This window comes from Electrona antarctica, assembly GCF_951216825.1.
Source record: "Electrona antarctica genome assembly, chromosome: 24".
In the NCBI taxonomy this organism is placed as follows: domain Eukaryota; kingdom Metazoa; phylum Chordata; class Actinopteri; order Myctophiformes; family Myctophidae; genus Electrona; species Electrona antarctica.
The window spans coordinates 1,792,534-1,816,291 of NC_136803.1; the positions used below are offsets into that span (position 1 = coordinate 1,792,534).

At 45.2% G+C, this 23,758-nt stretch overlaps 1 protein-coding gene across 2 annotated transcripts in view; it reads left to right on the plus strand.

Moving 5' to 3' along the window:
- LOC306916859 (sorting nexin-14-like) overlaps positions 1-18,651 on the plus strand; it is a 35,989-nt gene extending 17,338 nt beyond the window's left edge. For both annotated transcript variants that reach the window (XM_079494928.1, XM_079494929.1), the window contains 16 exons: positions 547-661; positions 2,860-3,018; positions 5,399-5,523; positions 6,340-6,401; positions 7,250-7,379; positions 8,541-8,739; positions 10,447-10,530; positions 11,161-11,261; positions 11,492-11,600; positions 12,594-12,634; positions 13,361-13,480; positions 13,769-13,892; positions 15,165-15,329; positions 17,499-17,594; positions 18,090-18,181; positions 18,399-18,651. In XM_079494928.1, the coding sequence (XP_079351054.1) occupies positions 547-661; positions 2,860-3,018; positions 5,399-5,523; positions 6,340-6,401; positions 7,250-7,379; positions 8,541-8,739; positions 10,447-10,530; positions 11,161-11,261; positions 11,492-11,600; positions 12,594-12,634; positions 13,361-13,480; positions 13,769-13,892; positions 15,165-15,329; positions 17,499-17,594; positions 18,090-18,181; positions 18,399-18,464 (1,788 nt within the window). In that variant the 3' untranslated portion in view covers positions 18,465-18,651. The remainder of the gene's footprint in view (positions 1-546; positions 662-2,859; positions 3,019-5,398; positions 5,524-6,339; positions 6,402-7,249; positions 7,380-8,540; positions 8,740-10,446; positions 10,531-11,160; positions 11,262-11,491; positions 11,601-12,593; positions 12,635-13,360; positions 13,481-13,768; positions 13,893-15,164; positions 15,330-17,498; positions 17,595-18,089; positions 18,182-18,398) is intronic.
- Positions 18,652-23,758: the final 5,107 nt, after the last annotated feature.

Here is a 23,758-nt window from a genome sequence, read left to right on the forward strand (position 1 = left end):
TGTTAATATCAGAATACTGATATAGTATTGATTTCAGCTGTTAGGATTCCAAACCCGCTTTAATTACTTCATGACTAGTATTAAATGACTAGTACTAGTACTAGTATTAAAATGTTATTGTCTTTTTGTGTCCAATGTAGTTACCGGTATGTTAACAGTTCATAAAGTTAACATAACTATAACTAAATGCATTTGAAATTCAATAAAAAGGTTACTTTTCAGGATTCCAATTAAAAAATAGCAACAAATTATTCAGGTTTTCAATTCAAATATAGCAAAAATAGGTGATCTACAAGCTTAAAACGCGTCGCATTGCGACGCGTTTTGAGCTTGTAGATCACCTATTTTTGCTACGACAGTAATATACAATGTGGCCCCTCTGAGGTGAGTGTGGGAATATATTGGCCCTCGCCATCGTCAAAGTTGCCCATCCCTGAACTAAACCATTTCCTCCCCTCTCCGTCGCACACCTGAAAGATTGGGATGAGCAGACCCAGATGTCTTTCTCTTTCAACTTCTCACCCCGCTCTCTCTCTCTCTCTGCAGGCGCTGAAGTTGGACTTGAAGGAGATCAGAGAGCAGCAAGATCTGCTGTTCCGATTCATGAACTTCCTGAAACAGGAGGGGGCCGTCCATGTGCTCCAGTTCTACCTCACTGTTGGTACAAGAAATACTCCATTTACTATCATTTATATTGGGTTACTTTCCATACCAGAAGAGTGGAGCAGAAAGTTCACATCTAATTGAGTGCGTTTAACCACATGAAGTTCCTGGGGGCAAAGGTTCACAGAGATTTGGTGTAGAGAGAGCCAAAATAGAGAGTACGCACATGCATGATTTTCCCATCAGGACACGCCCCCCTCATCTAGACTGAGTGGCAAAACATTGAGCATTATATGGAGTGTTGGAGTTTGGAAGCACTCGTTGGAAATCACTCAACCGTCCTGCGTACCACCTGTTTCTAAATGTCACATAATGCAGGAGGCAGCAAAATGTTGTGTTATTGAAAACAAGCACTTCCAAACTCTGACACTTAATAAAAGTAATACAAATAATCAAATGCAGGGCATTTCTTGACAGAAAGTAGCTCATGGTGGATTTTCATGAAACAAAAACTAGAAAGAGGATAGTTCAAGCTTTTCGTACAGCTGCAATGTTGGTGAGTTTACCATTGTTTAATGCAATCAGACAGGACTTTTCTGTTTGGATGAATGGGCTGTCGAGGCCAGAAAGTAGTTTTTTGCCACTCAGTGGGCGTTCCCGCATAACTTCCAGGTACGATGATGTCACACGCATACCCTCTATTGGTGGAGGAAGTATGACATGTCCAGTACAGGGAAGTTAGGGTATGGTTCAAGTTTTTTTTTAAAACCTGATTTAACCTGGTTCTATAAGCCTATCTCACATAATTTCCCCGCCCCCTTAATACGCCCCCTTTCGGGGTTAGTGGTGATAGCGTGACGTCACTCCATAGACGCTACATGTTAACAGAGGTAATTTAAGAAGTCTACAACTTTTGTTTTCTCAAGGTAAGGTTTGTTCTATCTGTTCGAGCTGATTTACCATCTTGTTTGCTTCATAATAATATTGGTCTGTCACATTTTTACATTAGAAAATGTACTTAGATTCTCCAGAGAAAAAAAACGTGTAAATGCTAATGTTAAATGACACCACTATTTACCGGAAGTGGGCGTGGAAAGCGGGCTGTGAGATTCTGTGTGCCTATTCTGTGATGGACACGTGAACACCTGGCATAACACATTGTTTGGAGAGTTCTGTGTGTTGTCGAGTGCTCGCTCTCTCTTCTTGGTACTGCAAAATCAAAGCCAGTCTACTCAAAATTATGTTCTGGCGTGATTTACGTGGGAAGGCGGCGATCATGTTCCAGCACAGAGTTTGAAACGTGTCGTGCCATATTTTCACGTCCTCCAAATACAAACAAGTAAGACGCGCGAACGCGGGAAGCGAACGCAGCTCGTAAATTGCAATAACAACAATTAGAATAAATTACGTACTTTTTTAAGGTTTTAAGTTACGTTTTTTTAAGTTACGTTTTTTTTTAAGTTATTTTTTTAGTGTGTATGTGTGCGTGCATGTGTGTTTTTTTTTATTTTTTTATTTTTTATTTTAAGTTAAGTTTTTTGTTAATTGTGTGTGTGTGTGTGTGTGTGTGTGTGTGTGTGTGTGTGTGTGTGTGTGTGTGTGTGTGTGTGTGTGTGTGTGTGTGTGTGTGTGTGTGTGTGTGTGTGTGTGTGTGTGTGAGTGATACAGCTGCGCCCTCTGGTGGCGGGCGGGTGGTTTTACAGCGTGACACACACACACACACACAGACAGACATGTTCTGCTAGGTCTCATAGTTAGTGCTCACTGCGTTCGCAATCACTGCGTTCGCAATTAAAACGATCCCAATGATTTGAAGTGTTGCTGCTCTTGGAACATGAGCGTGGGTACTAGTCTGACTGTCCTTCCTGACCCCCTGCCCTGACCCCCTGTCCTGACCCCCCCTGTCCTGACCCCCTGTCTTGGAACATGAGCGTGGGTACTAGTCTGACTGTCCTTCCTGACCCCCTGCCCTGACCCCCTGTCCTGACCCCCCCTGTCCTGACCCCCTGTCTTGGAACATGAGCGTGGGTACTAGTCTGACTGTCCTTCCTGACCCCCTGCCCTGACCCCCTGTCCTGACCCCCCCTGCCCTGACCCCCTGTCTTGGAACATGAGCGTGTGTACTAGTCTGACTGTCCTTCCTGACCCCCTGCCCTGACCCCCTGTCCTGACCCCCCCTGTCCTGACCCCCTGTCTTGGAACATGAGCGTGGGTACTAGTCTGACTGTCCTTCCTGACCCCCTGTGTAATTCTTAGAGGAATTCAACCTTAAGATCCTGTGCCCTGAGATGACGGACTCTGAGAAACGGCTGCTTCATGAGGAGGCGAAGAAGATCTACGAGACGTATTGTTTGGAAGAGAGCGTGGACAAGATCCGCTTTGACCCTGGCGTCGTAGTGGAGGAACTCCGCAACGGTACGTAGAAAGGATCGCCCTGCAGTGAGACTTAACTCATCCACCGCCACCAGGGGGCGCCAAAAGTCCCAGACCGCCACCATATATCTTTTATTTTATTTTATATATATATATATATATTTTTTTTAAAGTCTAAAAAAAAAAACACGAATGTTATAAAACACGAAAAACACGTCCTTGGCGCTCCAGGACATCATGAAAAAGAAGTTAAATAAGTCCTTGGCGACCATTGAGTTGGTGTATTGTATTCTGTTGTGTTTAAAACACATTCTGGACAGGGAACCCCTTTTGGTGTTTTAACTAAGCATTATGTTATACTTTAGCTATTGAAAAATAGCAGATCTACAAGCTCATAGCGCGCCACCGAGTGGCGCGCTACGAGCTTGTAGGTCTGCTATTTTTTGAAAAATCGTAAAAATGCGGCACAAATCTTTGAATATATATTCTTTCAGAGCGAACTTTTTTTTTTATTTCGACGTCAGGCCTAAATGGGTTAAAACACATTATGTGCCCTTTCATTCTTTCAAAAATAGCGACGTGGGGGGTGCCCCGCCCATCCCATTTCACAAAATAACAAAACAATCGTTTTGAAAAGAAAAATAAATAAAGAAAAGAAAAGAAAAGAAAAGAAAAGAAAAGAAAAGAAAAGAAAAGAAAAGAAAAGAAAAGAAAATAAATAAATAAATAAATAAATAAATAAATAAATAAATAAATACATAAATAAATAAATAAATAAATTCCCCAAGACGTCCACAGACGTCCTGGGCACTGCATGGGATAGTTCCTAGGACGTCTGTGGACGTCTTGGGCACAAATTGTGTTAACCTATTCTGACCTGAGATCAGATTCTAAAAATGTCTTCTACATCCTGACAGTTTTCTGAAAAAGCTGATGTTTCTATGTCGTTCTTGGATTTTTCTAAAATAGCAGACCTACAAGCTCGTAGCGCGCCACTCGGTGGCGCGCTATGAGCTTGTAGATCTGCTATTTTTCAATAGCTAAAGTATAACATAATGCTAACACAAAAAGGGGTATCCTGGCTAATAAGCCAGACCGAATCAGCCGGTGGCAAAAAAACAAATTGCCTGCCGGCGGGTTACGGTCTGGAGAGGCTCAATTGTACGCCCATTTCCTACACCAGAGAAATGGTGTGGCCAATCGGGACACGGTATGCAATATGGGCGGGCTTTGGTACAGTGACGTTCAATGCTTGAGACCTTTGACTGACAGTAGCTCTAACCAATTGCGTCAAAGAGAAAATGTTTGAACCCGCCCCCCGGGAAACAAGATCCATACACAGCATCTCCAGACTCAAATACCACAAGACAGTGTGATTTGAGTCTGGCTTATTAGCCATGCTACAAAAGGGGTTCCCGCCCAAAATGGTTTAAAATGTTGTTTGCAACATGAGAGCTGTTTATATCACTCAAATTTCTAGAAATCAAGCTGTTTTTCCGATTCTGATGTTGTGTCCTTGTCCCCAGTTGCTCAGGGCCCGTATGAAGAGGTTCTGATTTAGTGTTCTTGTCCCCCCAGTTGCTCAGGGCCCGTATGAAGAGGTGGTGAACCTACAAACCATGTTGTTGTGTTCTTGTCCCCCCAGTTGCTCAGGGCCCGTATGAAGAGGTGGTGAACCTACAAACCATGATGTTGTGTTCTTGTCCCCCCAGTTGCTCAGGGCCCGTATGAAGAGGTGGTGAACCTACAAACCATGTTGTTGTGTTCTTGTCCCCCCAGTTGCTCAGGGCCCGTATGAAGAGGTGGTGAACCTACAAACCATGTTGTTGTGTTCTTGTCCCCCCAGTTGCTCAGGGCCCGTATGAAGAGGTGGTGAACCTACAAACCATGATGTTGTGTTCTTGTCTCCCCAGTTGCTCAGGGCCCGTATGAAGAGGTTCTGATTTAGTGTTCTTGTCTCCTCAGTTGCTCAGGGCCCGTATGAAGAGGTTCTGATTTTGTGTTCTTGTCCCCCCAGTTGCTCAGGGCCCGTATGACGAGGTGGTGAACCTACAAACCATGATGTTGTGTTCTTGTCTCCCCAGTTGCTCAGGGCCCGTATGAAGAGGTTCTGATTTAGTGTTCTTGTCTCCTCAGTTGCTCAGGGCCCGTATGAAGAGGTTCTGATTTAGTGTTCTTGTCCCCCCAGTTGCTCAGGGCCCGTATGAAGAGGTGGTGAACCTACAAACCATGTTGTTGTGTCCTTGTCCCCAGTTGCTCAGGGCCCGTATGAAGAGGTTCTGATGTTGTGTTCTTGTCTCCCCAGTTGCTCAGGGCCCGTATGAAGAGGTTCTGATGTTGTGTTCTTGTCCCCAGTTGCTCAGGGCCCGTATGAAGAGGTGGTGAACCTACAAACCATGATGTTGTGTTCTTGTCTCCCCAGTTGCTCAGGGCCCGTATGAAGAGGTGGTGAACCTACAAACCATGGCGTGTTTATTTGAGGCCCATGAGCATGTCCTGACCCTCCTGGAGACTGTGTTCATCCCCATGTTCTGTGACAGCGATGAGGTCAGCATCTATGCTTAACCCATTCTGGGACGGGAACCCCTTTTGGTGTTTTAAGCATTATGTTATACTTTAGCTATTGAAAAATAGCAGATCTACAAGCTCATAGCGCGGCACCGAGTGCCACGCTATGAGCTTGTAGGTCTGCTATTTGTTTTAAATCGTTAAAATGTGGCCCAAATGTTTGAATATATTCTTTCAGAGCGAACGTTTTTAACTCAAATCTTTGCTTCTGGGAGGGGGGTCCCTGGAACAACATATTTTCAGATGGGGGTCGGCGGCCAATTACATATAATCTTGGGGGTCCCTGACATGAAATGAATGTTTTGAGAACCACTGACATAGAATCATGGGTTTTTCAGAAAACTGTCAGGAGTTGGAAGACATTTTGTAGAATCCTTCCCAGGTCAAAATGGGTTAATGACAACTCATTTGCCCAGGGCATACAGTAGTGTGTGTGTGTGTGTGTGTGTGTGTGTGTGTGTGTGTGTGTGTGTGTGTGTGTGTGTGTGTGTGTGTGTGTGTGTGTGTGTGTGTGTGTGTGTGTGTGTGTGTGTGTGTGTGTGTGTGTGTGTGTGTGTGTGTGTGTGTGTGTGTGTGTGTGTGTGTGTGTGTGTGGGGCTAGTGGTTAGACAAGTGTCGCATGTAAAGCAGGGTTGTGCGTACATGGCAAAAATTGCATCGGGAGATTAACTGGAGAGATTTCCACTCAGCAGAACAAGGGTTAGAAATGGAGAGGCTCCTGACCTGTGAGAAGGTTGCCAGGTACAGTATCATATGTAAGTATGGATGATGTTCTTGTTCCATCTCCTTCTGTAGTACTTCCACCAACTTCTGAGACCGGCGGCTGTGTCTCCTGCCAAGAACTGCAGGGTGAGCAGGTGGGTACCACGGTCCACGGTGTGTGTGTGGGTGTGACGTCACTGACGTTTGTACTGTGTACAGTGTGTTTCTGAACACATTGAAAAGATTTTCCATAAGCAACTTTTGCTCAATGTTATACTTTCGAAAATGTTCAATACATGTGGGGGGTTTCAGGTAGGACGGGCCGACGGGGCCAGACACCAGAAGGGCGTTTTTTCTTTTTTTCTTCCTAGTTTGCTTATAATCTCACAGGCAGTCACGTCACATGTGACACGGTGCATTTGTCCTTGTTGGCTGGTTTCCGCCTGCAGTAACATTAGTAACAGTAACCGTTGATTTGTAGTTGATAACAAATGTTGAGTTTAAAATCTTCAACCTTCAACCAATACATTTCCATATCCACTCATCGAACCACAAGCTTAGGGAGGTCTGTCTGTGTCTGTGTCTGTGTCTGCGTCTGTCTCTGTCTCTGTCTCTGTCTCTGTCTCTGTCTCTGTCTCTGTCTCTGTCTCTGTCTCTGTCTCTGTCTCTGTCTCTCTGTCTCTCTGTGTGTCTGTGTCTCTGTCTCTCTGTGTCTGTCTCTGTGTGTCTCTGTGTCTGTCTCTCTGTGTCTCTGTCTCTCTGTGTCTCTGTCTCTCTATGTCTCTGTCTCTCTGTGTCTGTCTCTGTGTCTCTGTCTCTCTGTCTGTCTCTGTGTCTCTGTCTCTCTGTGTCTGTCTCTGTGTCTGTCTCTGTCTCTCTGTGTCTGTCTCTGTCTCTCTGTGTCTGTCTCTGTGTCTGTCTCTGTGTCTCTGTCTCTCTCTCTCTTTCTGCTCCATTCGTTTTTGTATTGGTCTATCTGAGCTCTTCTTTGTGTGACGTGCAGGTCGAGGAGGGGCGAGTCCTCCAGGGTCAGCCGCATCGGCAGCAAGATCAAAGGAGTGTTCAAGAGCACCAGCACCATGGAAGGGACCATGCTGCCGTCCTCCGGCCTGGAGGAGGAGGAGGACAATATGGTAAGACTGGCCTAGAGGGACCATGCTGCCGTCCTCCTGGCTGGAGGAGGAGGAGGACAATATGGTAAGACTGGCCTAGAGGGACCATCCCATCCTCCGGCCTGGAGGAGGAGGAGGACAATATGGTAAGACTGGCCTAGAGGGACCATCCCATCCTCCGGCCTGGAGGAGGAGGACAATATGGTAAGACTGGCCTAGAGGGACCATGCTGCCGTCCTCCTGGCTGGAGGAGGAGGAGGACAACATGGTAAGACTGGCCTAGAGGGACCATGCTGCCGTCCTCCGGCCTGGAGGAGGAGGAGGACAATATGGTAAGACTGGCCTAGAGGGACCATGCTGCCGTCCTCCGGCCTGGAGGAGGAGGAGGACAATATGGTAAGACTGGCCTAGAGGGACCATGCTGCCGTCCTCCGGCCTGGAGGAGGAGGAGGACAATATGGTAAGACTGGCCTAGAGGGACCATGCTGCCGTCCTCCGGCCTGGAGGAGGAGGAGGACAATATGGTAAGACTGGCCTAGAGGGACCATCCCATCCTCCGGCCTGGAGGAGGAGGAGGACAATATGGTAAGACTGGCCTAGAGGGACCATCCCATCCTCCGGCCTGGAGGAGGAGGACAACATGGTAAGACTGGCCTAGAGGGACCATGCTGCCGTCCTCCGGCCTGGAGGAGGAGGAGGACAACATGGTAAGACTGGCCTAGAACGGTGCAAAAGGATGCTACGCACACCAGTCCTTGTAGTGGTGCCGGTCCATGGCAGAACAATTTGCCTTCATATACCCTGAAGAAGGCAGTTGTCTGCCGAAACGTTGGTTTATTCTATTCTCTGCGTCCTATAATTTCATTTTCGGTGAGTTGCCAGTTGCCGTAGCTTGGTGCACTCTTCTTGGGAACTTGGAATTGAAGTTCTGCACACAAAAACCTTTTTTAGTTTTCTTCTTCGTTCGGTATACACACCGGTACCGACGTACCGTACCGAATGCCCTGTAGCAAAATGGTTTGGTATGAAGTATGAGTGTGTACCGTTACAGTCCGTTACAGTCCTAGTAACTATGACTCTTTCTCACTCTCTCTCTCTCTCACACACACACACACACACACACACACACACACACACACACACACACACACGCGTGCACACCCACCTCTCCCTCCCACCAAGGCAGAAGAGGCCATGATGGTCCTGGAGGATGACTTCCCCGACCCCGTGGACGAGGCCTATGGACTCGGTACCGCTCCTCGTGACCTGTCCGCCTGGAGCGTCACCATCCCCTGCATCTGTGACGACGACGACGACACCAAGAGCGAGCAGAGTCCAGTGTTCTGTCTCATTGTGGAGCGCCATGACCGCAAAGCAGCAGGTTAGGGGTCGTGTTCTGTCTCATTGTGGAGCGCAGTGACCTCAAAGCAGCAGGTTAGGGGTCGTGTTCTGTCTCATTGTGGAGCGCAGTGACCTCAAAGCAGCAGGTTAGGGGTCGTGTTCTGTCTCATTGTGGAGCGCAGTGACCTCAAAGCAGCAGGTTAGGGGTCGTGTTCTGTCTCATTGTGGAGCGCAGTGACCTCAAAGCAGCAGGTTAGGGTTAGTGTTCTGTCTCATTGTGGAGCGCCATGACCGCAAAGCAGCAGGTTAGGGCTTGAGTTTACTGATGGTTTACACTGACCCTTTGCTTTAGTTGAAAGTACATCATGTTGATCAAATTAATAACAAGCAGTTCAATGTTTCAATCATTGGTCAATGAGTAAAAGGGGCGGGGCAAAGTTAGGCTAATAGAAACCACACAGAGGACAGGATTAAGCAACACCAATAGGAGACCAACACAACCCCCAGGGGCCTAAAACTCAGCAAATAACAACAAAAAATGAATAATAAACGATTGCCATTACCAGGGATGGAGCTAGACTCTGATACAATTATTTGTTAATGCAGGACTATGCAGGACTATAAAATAACTGATATCCTATCATAAACACAAACGGACACTTATTGAGTGTCCATCATTTTTCGACCGCGGTCGAGATCATGGATTTCACAATGCCACACCAGACTTTCTGGTTCTTGCCGTCCCCAGTTCCTGCTTACTGATGCATGTGTCCCTAGCGCGATGACATCAGGGAACGACAGTTTTCTACCTCTGGTCTGCTTTGAGGCAGGACTCCAGAGAAGAAGGGAAGATATATAACCTCATTGGGACACAACAAAGAAAAAAGGTGGCCAGTTGAAATAGAATGGACCATGGACAGCACACTGTCACTCTATACTTCAATTAGTGAATGAATCAGCACCTCCACTGATGGACAGCACACTGTCACTCTGTGCTTCAATTAGTGAATGAATCAGCACCTCCGCTGATGGACAGCACACTGTCACTCTGTGCTTCAATTAGTGAATGAATCAGCACCTCCCCTGATGGACAACACACTATCACTCTATGCTTCAATTAGTGAATGAATCAGCACCACCGCTGATGGACAGCAACAGGCCATGTGCGCTGTGACCAAAATCATCATAATTTTTCGACCGCGGTCGAGATCATGGATTTCACAATGCCACGCCAGACTTCCCGGTCCTTCATTGCCATCCCCAGTTGCTGCCTACTGATGCATGTGTCCCTAGGGATGACATCAGGGAACGACAGTTTTCTACCTCTGGTCTGCTTTGAGGCAGGACTCCAGAGAAGAAGGGAAGATATAACCTCATTGTCAGCTCTGTAGCTGTGGCCGGCAAACTGTGTTCTTCTGGATCGGACTAGTGAAGAAACACGGGGAAGGTTGCCGTATATTAGATTAGTCGATGGGTGGCTCTTCCAAGACAGATTTTGCGCTCTCATTCGAAGGCGGGTGTAAGTGCCATCCAACCGTTTCTCTAGTTTGATATATACCCAAAATACCCAAATACCCAAAATACCCATGGCAGCAGTCTGTATGTGTGTAGCTAAGCCATGCAAAAGGGATAGAATGCATAAGAATGTGTTGCCATTTAGCATTATGTTCTAAACACACTTTTTGTTTTAAATAACATGATACATATAACCTTTTCTGATATGTGTGCTCTGTGCTTGTGTGTGCAGTGGGCCATAAGGCTGAGAACTGGTGTGTGTACAGAAGATACACAGAGTTCTATGTCCTGGAATCCAAGCTCACAGAGTTCCATGGTAGGTAGTTTTGCAAACATATTACTTCCATAATGTTTTATGGTATGATACACTTCCAACAAATGTAACTATTCCATAAATGAAGTCTAGTTCTTCCCCAGAACTCGGACACTATAGAGCGTCGCAGTCCCGCCTCCTACCCTGGACCAGGAAATGAAACCCAATGCATTTTCCTCATAGACATTTCTTAAAGTATTTATTTAAAGACGGTTACGCCGCGGACAAAGCCAACTCGAGTCGTGACAACTCATGACAACACAAAAAATATTTTGGACCAAACAAATAATTAGAAAGAAGAAAAAAACGGCAGGTTACAACACTTTTTTTTGTTGTTTTTCTTCTTTGTAATTATTTGTTTGGTCCAAAATATTGTTTGTGTTGTCATGAGTTGTCACGACTCGAGTTGGCTTTGTCCGCGGCGTAACCGTCTTTAAATAAATACTTTAAGAAATGTCTATGAGGAAAATGCATTGGGTTTCATTTCCTGGTCCAGGGTAGGAGGCTGGACTGCAACGCTCTATTCCCATTATGACCACAGCAGCCCAGCACTTCTATAGCATGTACTATATTTTAGTGTACTGCACTGTATACACAGTCTTCTGTGTCAAATGGTTACACTCTTCATCATAGGGCCTTTCCCAGATGCACAGTTGCCGTCCAAGAGAATCATTGGGCCGAAGAATCATGAGTTCCTATCATCGAAACGGGAGGAGTTCCAGGAGTACTTGCAGGTGGGAGTCTAAAACTTGACTCAGTTGGCCCTTTATTCTGGATCTGACATCTGTATTTAAATTGTACGCATAATTTATTTATTTATAATACAATTACTTGTTCCATATCTGGGAATACAGTTTTAGTTTCCTGTGCCTTTTGAAAACATCAAAGTAACTAGTAGTATTACTATATATACACCAGATCAGTCAACAAACAATATAAATAAGCGTGTCTGTTCTTCTTGCAGAACCTTCTGCAGCATCCAGAGCTGAGCAACAGCCAGCTTCTGGCTGACTTCCTTTCCCCACACATGGAATCTCAGTTCCGGACCAAGAGGTTACCTGATGTCAACCTGGGTATGCTATTTTTCAATAGCTAAAGTATAACAGAATGCTTGAAACACCAAAAGGGGTTCCTGCCCCAAAATAGGTGAATGTTTTCTGACCTTGACTTAATCACTTAAGCCCTTTTATGTTCGTCGTACAATGAAGAGCTTAAATAGCTATAGATCCACTAGATCCACTAGATCCACTAGATCCACAAGCTCACAATGAAGAGCTTAAATGGCTTAGATCCACAAGCTCACAACGCACTGCAATGAAGAGCTTAAATAGCTAGATCCACAAGCTCACAATGAAGAGCTTAAATAGCTAGATCCACAAGCTCACAATGAAGAGCTTAAATGGCTAGATCCACAAGCTCACAATGAAGAGCTTAAATAGCTAGATCCACAAGCTCACAATGAAGAGCTTAAATGGCTAGATCCACAAGCTCACAACGCACTGCAATGTGGTACGTTTTGTGCTTGTGGATCGGCTCGCACTTTTGACAGTTTTTTTTGTTTTTTTTAAGTGGTGCAACCACTTCCTTAAGTGACTATGTGTGTGTGGGTGGGTGGCTGGCTGGGTGCGTCTGAGCACGAAAACAGCATGGTTGTTTTTCACCACCTGTGCGCAACCTAACACACACACAAACACACACGCACATATTAACTGTATATATGGTGATTTTGGGTGTGCCAGTATAGTACAGTGACAGTACAGTACAGTAGAGGGACCCCCACACGGTAACTCTGTCATTTCTCAACCGTTTCGGACACAAGGCGGCTCGCCGGAATCGGACCGGTACCCTGGGTGCGTTCCTGTGGGTCTGGAACTCCCCCCCCCCGGGGACCCCCACACGGAGTTGCACCACTTACTTCACACGGGTGTGATTTTTTTGTCTGTTTTTGTTGAAAGTTGAAAGTGGTTAATGGTGCACAAAAAACACGCCAAACAATGACATACAAAAAGCGGTGCCAAATTAAGAATTGCTGAAATCTTTATCTCTCGATAAACTTGTTTTCACAGGGAAAATCTTTAAGGCTGTGCCCAGCAAACTGACAATAGAGGTGAGTAAAGCATTCTTAATGAGTGTGAGTGTGTGCTGCTCGCGTGCATGTGTGCGTGCATGTGTGCGTGCATGTGTGTGTGCATGTGTGCGTGCATGTGTGCGTGCATGTGTGCGTGCGTGTGTGCGTGCATGTGTGCGTGCGTGTGTGCGTGCGTGTCCAACCGCTGATGTGCTGGTTACATTGTATTATACTCTACCACACAGATTGGTTAAAAAAAGTTGTATTCATTACAATAGCTTTAACCCATTAAGACCTGATGTCGAAATTTAAAAAATGTCTTCTAAATCATGACAATTTCTGAAAAACCTCATGTTTCTATATGAGTTTGCCACCGACCCCATCTGAAAATAATTATGTTCCAGTCAAAATGTTCACTCTGTAATAATATATATTCAAAGACATTTTCACGATTTTTCAAAAATAGCAGACCTACAAGCTCGTAGCGCGCTACGAGCTTGTAGATCTGCTATTTTTCAATAGCTAAATTATAACATAATGTTTAAAACACCAAAATGAGTTAATCACATCAAACCACCTTGAGCATAGCTCAATTTTTTATAGAAAATAGAACTCAAATCGTAACATAGACTGATACTCTGTCTGTCTGTCTGTCTGTCTGTCTGTCTGTCTGTCTGTCTGTCTGTCTGTCTGTCTGTCTGTCTGTCTGTCTGTCTGTCTGTCTGTCTGTCTGTCTGCCCCCCCCCCCCCCCCCCCCCCTCCTAGAAAGGACAGCATCTGGAGCCTTTTATTAAGTCCTTCCGCAATTCCTGCAAATCTCCCAAACCCAAACCGAACAGTCCTGAACTCACCGTCCTGAGCCCCACCTCAGGAATCGACAAAAGGGTTAGTAATCATGCTGGAGATCATTGTATAATTATGTTAAAGATGGAGTGCTGTGATGGAGTTGTTTTCCCTCTGATCAGCTGTTTTTACAGAGTTGTTTTCCCTCTGATCAGCTGTCCAATGATCTCTCTGTTTTCCCTCTGATCAGCTGTTCAATGATCTCTCTGTTTTCCCTCTGATCAGCTGTTCAAAGATCTCTCTGTTTTCCCTCTGATCAGCTGTCCAATGATCTCTCTGTTTTCCCTCTGATCAGCTGTTCAATGATCTCTCTGTTTTCCCTCTGATCAGCTGTTCAAAGATCTCTTCAGAAACAATGCCAACTTGTCAGAGATGGCTGAGAAGAGACACAATCAGAACTGCTTCGTGGAAATGATCACGGTTGAGGGCGTTTATGACTCCTTAATGCATATCGGTAAGTGGGGTCTTTGTTTGAATCTGCATATATCAATAGACAAGAGGAGCAAATAATTATGAGCATGGTGAATGCCAACTGTAAAATATTATATTGTACAACTACAACTTTGGACCATCAGCTTTCTCAAAAAAATAAAAAGATATTAAAGAACAAAATAAACATAACCACCAGAAATCAAATTGATTCCAAATATAAAATGTTTTGTAACGATGTGTATGTATGTATGTATGTATGTATGTATGTATGTATGTATGTATGTATGTGTGTGTGTGTGTGTGTGTGTGTGTGTGTGTGTGTGTGTGTGTGTGTGTGTGTGTGTGTGTGTGTGTGTGTGTGTGTGTGTGTGTGTGTGTGTGTGTGTGTGTGTGTGTGTGTATGTATGTATGTATGTATGTTGTAGACGGACGACGACAACACATCTTGCCTGCCCAAAATGTAATTCCTGGAAACGCCACTGGTTTCATAATAATCCCCCAGATATGGCAAATATAGTCCTTTGATCACAGTCAAATATAGCAAGCAAATGTAGTCCTTTGATCACAGTCAAGTATAGCAAATGTAGTCCTTTGTTCAGTCTGACTACCACCCATGTTCACAGACTGTTTCTCTCTCACTGACCATATGCACACCGTGGTCATCTGCTTCTCTCTCACTGACCATATGCACGCCGCGGCCATCTTGCCATATAAGTTAATGGCAGGGTGGTGACTAGATGCAATTTCCCATCAGCCCATACATCCAAACAGAACAGTCCTATCTGTATTTTAAACTACGTCAAACTCACCAACATTGCAGCTGTACAAAAGCTTGAATTATCCTCTTTCTATCTACAAAGTGTTTGTTTAATAACAAATCATTGTAAACATGTTTTGAGCTATTTTCTTTCCTTGCATGTGATTATTGCGACTGTGGCTCAGGAGGTAGAGCAGGTCGTCCAATGATCCATGGGTCGGCGGTTCGAATCCCGGCTCCTCCTGTCTACATGTCGAAGTGTCCTTGGGCAAGACACTGAACCCCAAATTGTTGGTTGTGGATGTGCTGGTTGGTGCCTTGCATGGCTTCCGCCGCAATCGGTGTATGAATGTGTGTGTGAATAGGTGAACAATCTATGTAAAGCGCCTTGGATAAAGGCGCTATATAAATGCACCATTTACCATTTACCATTTTACCATTTTTCCAAGTGTTTGCCTCTGTCTGCAAAAGGTCAATTGTATCTTTCTGATCTGTCTGTCTGTCTGTTGTTCAATTCCCCCTGCCTTCCTCCCGCAGGCCGCGTTGTGTTCCACATCCCTGATTGGCTGCACCACCTGCTAATGGGCGGGAGGATCCTGTTCAAGAACACGTTGGAGGCGTACACGGACCACTGCCTCCAGGCCAAACTGGACCGCGTGGCCCAGGAGGACCGCCTGGTGGCGCTCATCACCCTCCTTCGAGGTTAGGGTTAGGGTTAGGGTTAGAGTGGCCCAGGAGGACCGCCTGGTGTCGCTCATCACCCTCCTTCGAGGTTAGGGTTAGGGTTAGGGTTAGAGTGGCCCAGGAGGACCGCCTGGTGGCGCTCATCACCCTCCTTCGAGGTTAGGGTTAGGGTTAGAGTGGCCCAGGAGGACCGCCTGGTGTCGCTCATCACCCTCCTTCGAGGTTAGGGTTAGGGTTAGGGTTAGAGTGGCCCAGGAGGACCGCCTGGTGTCGCTCATCACCCTCCTTCGAGGTTAGGGTTAGGGTTAGAGTGGCCCAGGAGGACCGCCTGGTGTCGCTCATCACCCTCCTTCGAGGTTAGGGTTAGGGTTAGAGTGGCCCAGGAGGACCGCCTGGTGTCGCTCATCACCCTCCTTCGAGGTTAGGGTTAGGGTTAGGGTTAGAGTGGCCCAGGAGGACCGCCTGGTGTCGCTCATCACCCTCCTTCGAGGTTAGGGTTAGGGTTAGAGTGGCCCAGGAGGACCGCCTGGTGTCGCTCATCACCCTCCTTCGAGGTTAGGGTTAGGGTGGCCCAGGAGGACCGCCTGGTGTCGCTCATCACCCTCCTTCGAGGTTAGGGTTAGGGTTAGAGTGGCCCAGGAGGACCGCCTGGTGTCGCTCATCACCCTCCTTCGAGGTTAGGGTTAGGGTTAGAGTGGCCCAGGAGGACCGCCTGGTGTCGCTCATCACCCTCCTTCGAGGTTAGGGTTAGGGTTAGAGTGGCCCAGGAGGACCGCCTGGTGTCGCTCATCACCCTCCTTCGAGGTTAGGGTTAGGGTTAGAGTGGCCCAGGAGGACCGCCTGGTGTCGCTCATCACCCTCCTTCGAGGTTAGGGTTAGAGTGGCCCAGGAGGACCGCCTGGTGTCGCTCATCACCCTCCTTCGAGGTTAGGGTTAGAGTGGCCCAGGAGGACCGCCTGGTGTCGCTCATCACCCTCCTTCGAGGTAGCCTCGCCCGGTCAAAACCTAACGCTATATCGGCGGAAGTGTCGGTCCGGAACATCCGACAAAATGTATTTCCCCCGGATACGATATTATTCCGACCAATCACAACACTCGTTTCATTCACAGAGAATGTAAACTGATTTGTAAATCATTTCCTTGAGCGGTAGTTTCCGCCAAAATCCCGCAACTTCCCGCCCCCAAAACAAATGATAGCCTCTACAGCTTAGGTCTTCCCCAGCGTGCCTTCGAGGTGCCTCTACAGCTTAGGTCTGGCCCAGCGTGCCTTCGAGGTGCCTCTACAGCTGAGGTCTTGCCCAGCGTGCCTTCGAGGTGCCTCTACAGCTGAGGTCTTGCCCAGCGTGCCTTCGAGGTGCCTCTACAGCTTAGGTCTGGCCCAGCGTGCCTTCGAGATGCCTCTACAGCTTAGGTCTGGCCCAGCGTGCCTTCGAGGTGCCTCTACAGCTTAGGTCTTGCCCAGCATTCCTTCGAGGTGCCGTTGCAGTAACCACAAGATTTACTTACACAAATCTGATTAGATATCTGCAGTGGTGGAAAAAAGTACTCAAATGTTTTACTTAAGTAAAAGTAGCATTACTGCAATATAGAAATACGTACTTTATTACAAGTAAAAGTCTGTTAATCAAAATCTACTTGGGTAAATGTACTGAAGTATTGCTGTCAAAATGTACTTAGCCCATTTTGGGCGGGAACCCGTTTTGGTGTTAGCATTATGCTATGCTTTAGCTATTGAAAAATAGCAGATCTACAAGCTCATAGCGCGCCACCGAGTGGCGCGCTACGAGCTTGTAGATCTGCTATTTTTGAAAAATCGATGAACGACTGACATAGAAACATGGCTTTTTCAGAAAACTGTCAGGATTTAGAAGACATTTTTAGAATCTGATCTCAGGTCAAAATGTAAAGTAGCAATACTGCAATATATAAATACTTACTCCATTACAAGTAAAAGTCTGTTAATCAAAATCTACTTGGGTAAATGTACTGAAGTATTGATGTCAAAATGTACTTAAGGTACCAAAAGTACTCATTAAGCTGAATGTCCCATTCATCAAGTTCAAAATGTATAAAGAATATTTTGTATTCTTTGCTCGCCCTGAGGAAGGCAGTGTGGCTGCCGAATCCTTGTAGTCCAAATGCACAAAGCTACTTTGATCTCTTCTCATGTATTCTTTGCTCAACCAGATGCTGTGTTCAGAGAACACAGTCCACCACGGTCAACTGCGGACATACAGAAGAGGGCGACAAGGACATTCGAGGAGATGCTAAGTTATATTCCAGGTATTCATTCAGTTGTTGTTTTTTATAGTTCTAATATTTCTAGGATGTCATGAATGCCTGTGCTAGACATTTTTGAACCCATTCTGGACGGGAACACCTTTTGGTGTTTTAACTAAGCATTATGTTACACTTTAGCTATTGAAAAATAGCAGATCTACAAGCTCATAGCGCGCCACCGAGTGGCGCGCTACGAGCTTGTATGTCTGCTATTTTTGAAAAGTCGTAAAATTTCGGCACAAATCTTTGAATATATATTCTTTCAGAGCAAACGTTTTTTTTTTATTTCGACGTCAGAAACGTCTTATAAATCACTAACCTAAACTTAGGGTGGACTTGGAGTCAGAATAGATTTCCATTAATTACATTGCCAGTTTAATCTTTCAATTGAACATTAAAGCTGCTTTTGTTAAGTGATATTGTTAATAAATGTAATTGTGTAAGATAAAATAATTATAGAATATGCTATACTTAATTACTTAATTTGTTTTTCCTCAGATCTCCTAGAAAAGTGTATCGGAGAAGAGGCCAAGTGTGAAGGAGTGCGCTTGCTCTTCGATGGACTCCAACAGCCAGTTCTTAACAAACAGGTACCCTGATGCACGCACGCGCACACACACACACACACACACACACACACACACACACACACACACACACACACACACACACACACACACACACACACACACACACACACACACTGTTTTGAAATATACTGGTAGATCCACAGATACAGCAATACAATTTAACAATGTCTTCTTAGGTGGCTTTTCATCCTTATAACCCTATATATTTTTTCATCAGCTGACATATGTGCTGTTGGACATCGTCATTCAAGAACTCTTTCCAGAATTAAACAAGGTGAAATGATACCAGACCTGGGCAGCTGCACTTTACGTGGATGACGAGCTTCAGTCTGCAATGGCTACGTCGGCCGATAGCATGGATTGGGAAGAGATACGATGGACAGAGAACGGCCTTCGCCAACCACTAGGGCTTGGGGAGCACCGTCTTCACGAGCCCCATTTTGACCTGAGATCAGATTCTAAAAATGTCTTCTACATCCTGACAGTTTTCTGAAAAAGCTATGTTTCTATGTCAGTCGTTCTTCGATTTTTCAAAAATAGCAGACCTACAAGCTCGTAGCGCGGGTGGCGCGCTATGAGCTTGTAGGTCTGCTATTTTTCAATAGCTAAAGCATAACATAATGCTAACACCAAAAGGGGTTCCCGCCCAAAATGGGTTAAGAACACTCACACTGCCACAGATGGGCCGCTACCAAAGTGTGTGTCTGACTCTGAACCTTCGAAATAGAGAGAGAGGTCACACTCTTTCTGTCTTTCACCACCACCCAACTGTAGCCATCACACTGGCAGCTGTGCATTCGCTGCTGCTCAGTGCTCACCTCCTCCACCTTCTGGAATCATCACTAGTGTAGCGCAGCGGTTCCCCAAGCGGGGTCCGCGGACCCCTAGGGTTTTTTTTTTTATTATTTTTTTTTTAACATTAAAATGATGTTTATCTACGTGGTCATTTCTGCCAAGTTGCGCAATAAACGTATTTTTTGTGTTGTTCATTGTGTTTCTCCCATGTTTGCTTTGGGCCAATAGCTGACATGATTACTAAAACTACAACATCAGTCAACCTGTCGTGACCCCAAACAGTAACAGCAGGACGCATGCTGCAGAAACAACAAAAAGACTCAGGACACTTGAAAGGTTTCTGCGGCCGCCTCAGATGAGGGGGTACCTGGAAAAATGTCTACCCCAAAAGGGGTACCTGGTCCAAAAACGTTTGGGAACCCCTGGTGTAGCGTCCCTAGGCGTAGGGCATTCATGTAACACGTGGGTCATGTGCAGCAACTATTGACCTTCATAACTCCGAGCAGGTTTTGCTCACAAACCAATCAAGGTGTCAATTTTAATAACCTCTTTTCTTTGTTCTAATCTTATCCTTTATTTCCACACCTACAAGGCACTGAACAATATGCCCCCCCCCCCCCCCCTACCTCTTTGACTTCCTCAAACGTCATGTCCCCTCCCGCCCTCTCAGGTCTGGTGGCGCCAGCCTCCTTGAGGTCCCCAGGACAAAGTACTGTAAAATGGTAAATGGTGCATTTATATAGTGCCTTTATCCAAGGCGCTTTACATAGATTGTGCATTACATCACACACACATTCATACACCGATGGCAGTGGAAACCATGCAAGGCACCAACCAGCACATCAGGAGCAATTAGGGGTTCAGTGTCTTGCTCAAGGACACTTCGACACTAACTCTGGGGGAGCCCGGGTTCGAATTGGCAACCTTGTGGTTACCATCCAGCCCCTCTACCCCTGAGCCCCCACCCTCCAAATCTTAAAAACCGCTCTCACAACCCACCCCTCCAATACGGTTTTCCCCAGCTATAACTCCACACCCCCCTTTCTCATCACTCTCATCACTGTTTTTATTGATTTTATTCCTTAGTCGTAGCATTTTCCTTAAAGGAGCATTCAGTGATTTGGAAAACCACCCAGTCCGCCCTGGTAACAAAATGTGCACATGCACGCTCTACAGTTGGGAAGTGCAACAGGCCAACAGCATGTGCACCAAGGCCCGCCCCCACTCGATCATGATTGGAGGAAGGCCCCTATCATCCTGATTGGATGAAGGCTTTGCCACCCAAAGCCCAAACTGAAACTAGGGTTTTTTGACCCCAGGGGCTCACTGGGGACAGGGAGGAACTCCTTATATGGTCAGCACACTATAGTAGGGAGAATTATCCAGAAAAAAAGAAAAAATAAGTGATATTTGAATTAAGTCAAATCACTGAATGCTCCTTTAATGTTTTTTTCCCCCCTCAATAAAGTTGTTTTTCTCCTCCACCCCATGTAAAGCGCCTTTGAGTACGAAAACATTTATATATAAATATGAGATATTATTATTACTTGCGCAAGCAGAGCGTGCAGATCGGCTGGGTTTGTATGTCGGTGTTGTCCACCGGCCAGTATATGTATGTATGTATGTATGTATGGATGTATGTCGGTGTGGTCCACCGGCCAATAAGGGACCACCATTCTTGACGTTACTAAGGTACGTTTGGTGATCGGCTGGGTATGTAAGCATACTGTATGCCATACTATGTAGGCCATGTATGGCCTACTTGTGTGCAAAGGTGCAAGTTGGCACTTCGACAGAGTGCTTTTCTAGTTATTGAGGGGCGCTAGCCCCTCTATATACTGTACAGGTTTAATGTTTGTTTTTAGTTCAATGTTTGTTTTAAAAACGCCATTGACAATGGACAGAAATGTCTGTTTTGTCCCTAACACTGTAAACATTAAATCCCGTTAAAAATAAAGAGCATTTAATGTTTGTTTTGTCACCGTTTTTGTTTTACATCATCATTACATCACCTAATCAATAAGAGTCCCCCTCACTTCACACGGGTGTGATTTTTATCATTATTATTATACATATACATAAAATAAAATGTACCATAAAATAAAATACACCATTGGGCCAACCTCTGACCATCTTCCCAGAATAGCTCAGGTATTTATTGTTGCATTATTAGCTCAAATAATGGAACCCTCGAATCATCATACAGTGTACAATAAAACATAAAATGAAATTCATTTTCAACATAGCTACATTACATATTCTAGCCAGAGGCAGGATACCAGTTCTCAGCTGAGCACACAATGACCGCTGGTTTCTGGTTGGAAAGGATTTGACATACAGTTCAGTACCAAAACACTGCTTCATCTGGACATGATCTAAGTTTTGGTTTAGACCATATATGTCATTTGACCATTTATCTTTCTAATGACAATGTTATTTACAGCTAAGGTAGCCTATAGTAGTGGTAAGCAAGGCAAAGTTACTATATTTACCCAGGGTATCTGGGCTAAGCTCTAGAACTTGTTTCCAGCCAGGCCCTGCTCATAGAACATTTCATGGTAGTGGTTCAATGCCTTGCTCAAGGGCACTTCAGCGGTGGTAATTTTAACGTGTCGGACCGCTGATTCGAACTGGCGACCTTCCGGTATCAAGACCGCTCCGCAATCCGTTCGGCCACCGCTGCCACTGGTGTGAGATGGAAAAGGGGCGACCCTACCTGTTACCAAAAATAAAAGGGTCAAATACATGACAGACAGACAGACAGACAGACAGACAGACACACTTCACTGTCACATATATCTCCATATATGGGCCTTCAAACAATAGCCTTGGATCAAGTTGGATGTATTCTATCGATTTTGACATCATGAAAGTATGCATAATCCAAGGCTAGACATGCAATTGACAGGCAAATGGTTCCATTATACTGTTGGGTTTACAGACCCCGCCGGACCCCGCCCACATTACCTGGAGTAGGCCTAGAGCAGGGGTTCTCAACCCGTTGGTCGCGACCCCTCGGGGGGTCGCACAATTATTTTGGGGGGTCCCCAAATTATTTTAAAAAAAAAGAAGAAAAGAAAAGTTTTTGACTGGAAAATGGAAATGAAGAGTTTACATATAGTACACATAGTACATGCATACACCTTCCCTAATGATTATATCTGGTTTCAGTATTTATTTATGGTGTATTGTCTCTATTATTATTGTATTATTGGTTATTGTAGCAGTCAATTTATATTGGGGGTCGGGAGGGGGTCCCGAAAATTAAATGATTACTATATTTACCCAGGGTATCTGGGCTAAGCTCTAGAACTTGTTTCCAGCCAGGCCCTGCTCATAGAACATTTCATCGTAGTGGTTCAATGCCTTGTTCAAGGGCACTTCAGCGGTGGTAATTTTAACGTGTCGGACCGCTGATTCGAACTGGCGACCTTCCGGTATCAAGACCGCTCCGCAATCCGTTCGGCCACCGCTGCCGAGACATTGCCAAAGCATTTCCAGGGGTCCCCCGCCAAAAGCGTTTAGAACCCCTGGCCTAAAGCAGTGGTTCCCAAACTTTTTATTGACATTTATTAGGCCGCGGACCCCCATATGAAGAGATATGCCAGGGAGTCAGGGACCCCCATAAGAGAAGATTTTTATTAGGCCTACGGTTCTAGCAGTGATTCTCAACCATTTTCTTTTCAACCACCCCCACTTTGACATGCATTAGTCATCTATGGACCGCCATTTAATTAATCATTTCCATCTCTGGGAGCCCTTAATTATTGTAAAATCACTGTTGCCCGGTAATTTAACTCTGCTGTAGGCCTACCAAATGGACCCGTTACCGTTAGGGTCCGTTTGGTTCCATTTGTACACTCTGAGTTACAAACCCATAAGGGTCCATTTGGTTCCGAACTGGGGACCCCCTGGAACTCTCTCTTAAGGACCCATAGGGGTCCCCGGACCCCACTTTGGGAACCACTAAAGTAGAGGATCTACAGCTCTACGCTTTAGCTTTGAGATCTCTATATATCAAAGTGGCCAGAGAAAATAACAGTAGAGGATCTACAGCTCTACGCTTTAGCTTTGAGATCTTTATATATCAAAATGGCCGGAGCAGATAGCAGTCGGCCGTTTAGCTCAGTTGGTTAGAGCGTGGTGCTAATAACGCCAAGGTCGCGGGTTCGATCCCCGTAATGGCCACAACATTTTTTACTTTACCTTTTTTTGGTTAACATTAAGTAAGTAAAACATGTGAAAGAATGACATAATATAAATATAATAATATTACATTTGAGAAGAGTATTACGGTGAATTTAATGTCCACGGTTGGGGGCATTGTTTCTGGTACCATGGCATGAGCTAACCTTATAGTGAATATAGAATTCATGTAATTTCAGCAGAATATTAAATGAGATTTATTCTTCGTTTTGCTGATTGTACTGTCTTTTCCCAGCCAGTGTGTTTCTTTCTTTCTGGTGCTATTAAACATTAATCAACCCGGTCCCTAGTAGCAAAAAAACAAACAACTTGTACGATTCAATGTAATTTCACCAAATCATCTGCAGATGGCGCTGTGTATCTACTTTCTATTCACTGTCTTTGGAGCGCACCTCTATGCATTGGGTACTTTTTAGCCTTTATATGAATCTGCCTGGCTGCACTTCCTTGATGAATTTATTAGCATATCATATCATATCATATCATATCATATCATATCATATCATATCATATCATATCATATCATATCATATCATATCATATCATATCATATATCATACTATAATTATAATTACT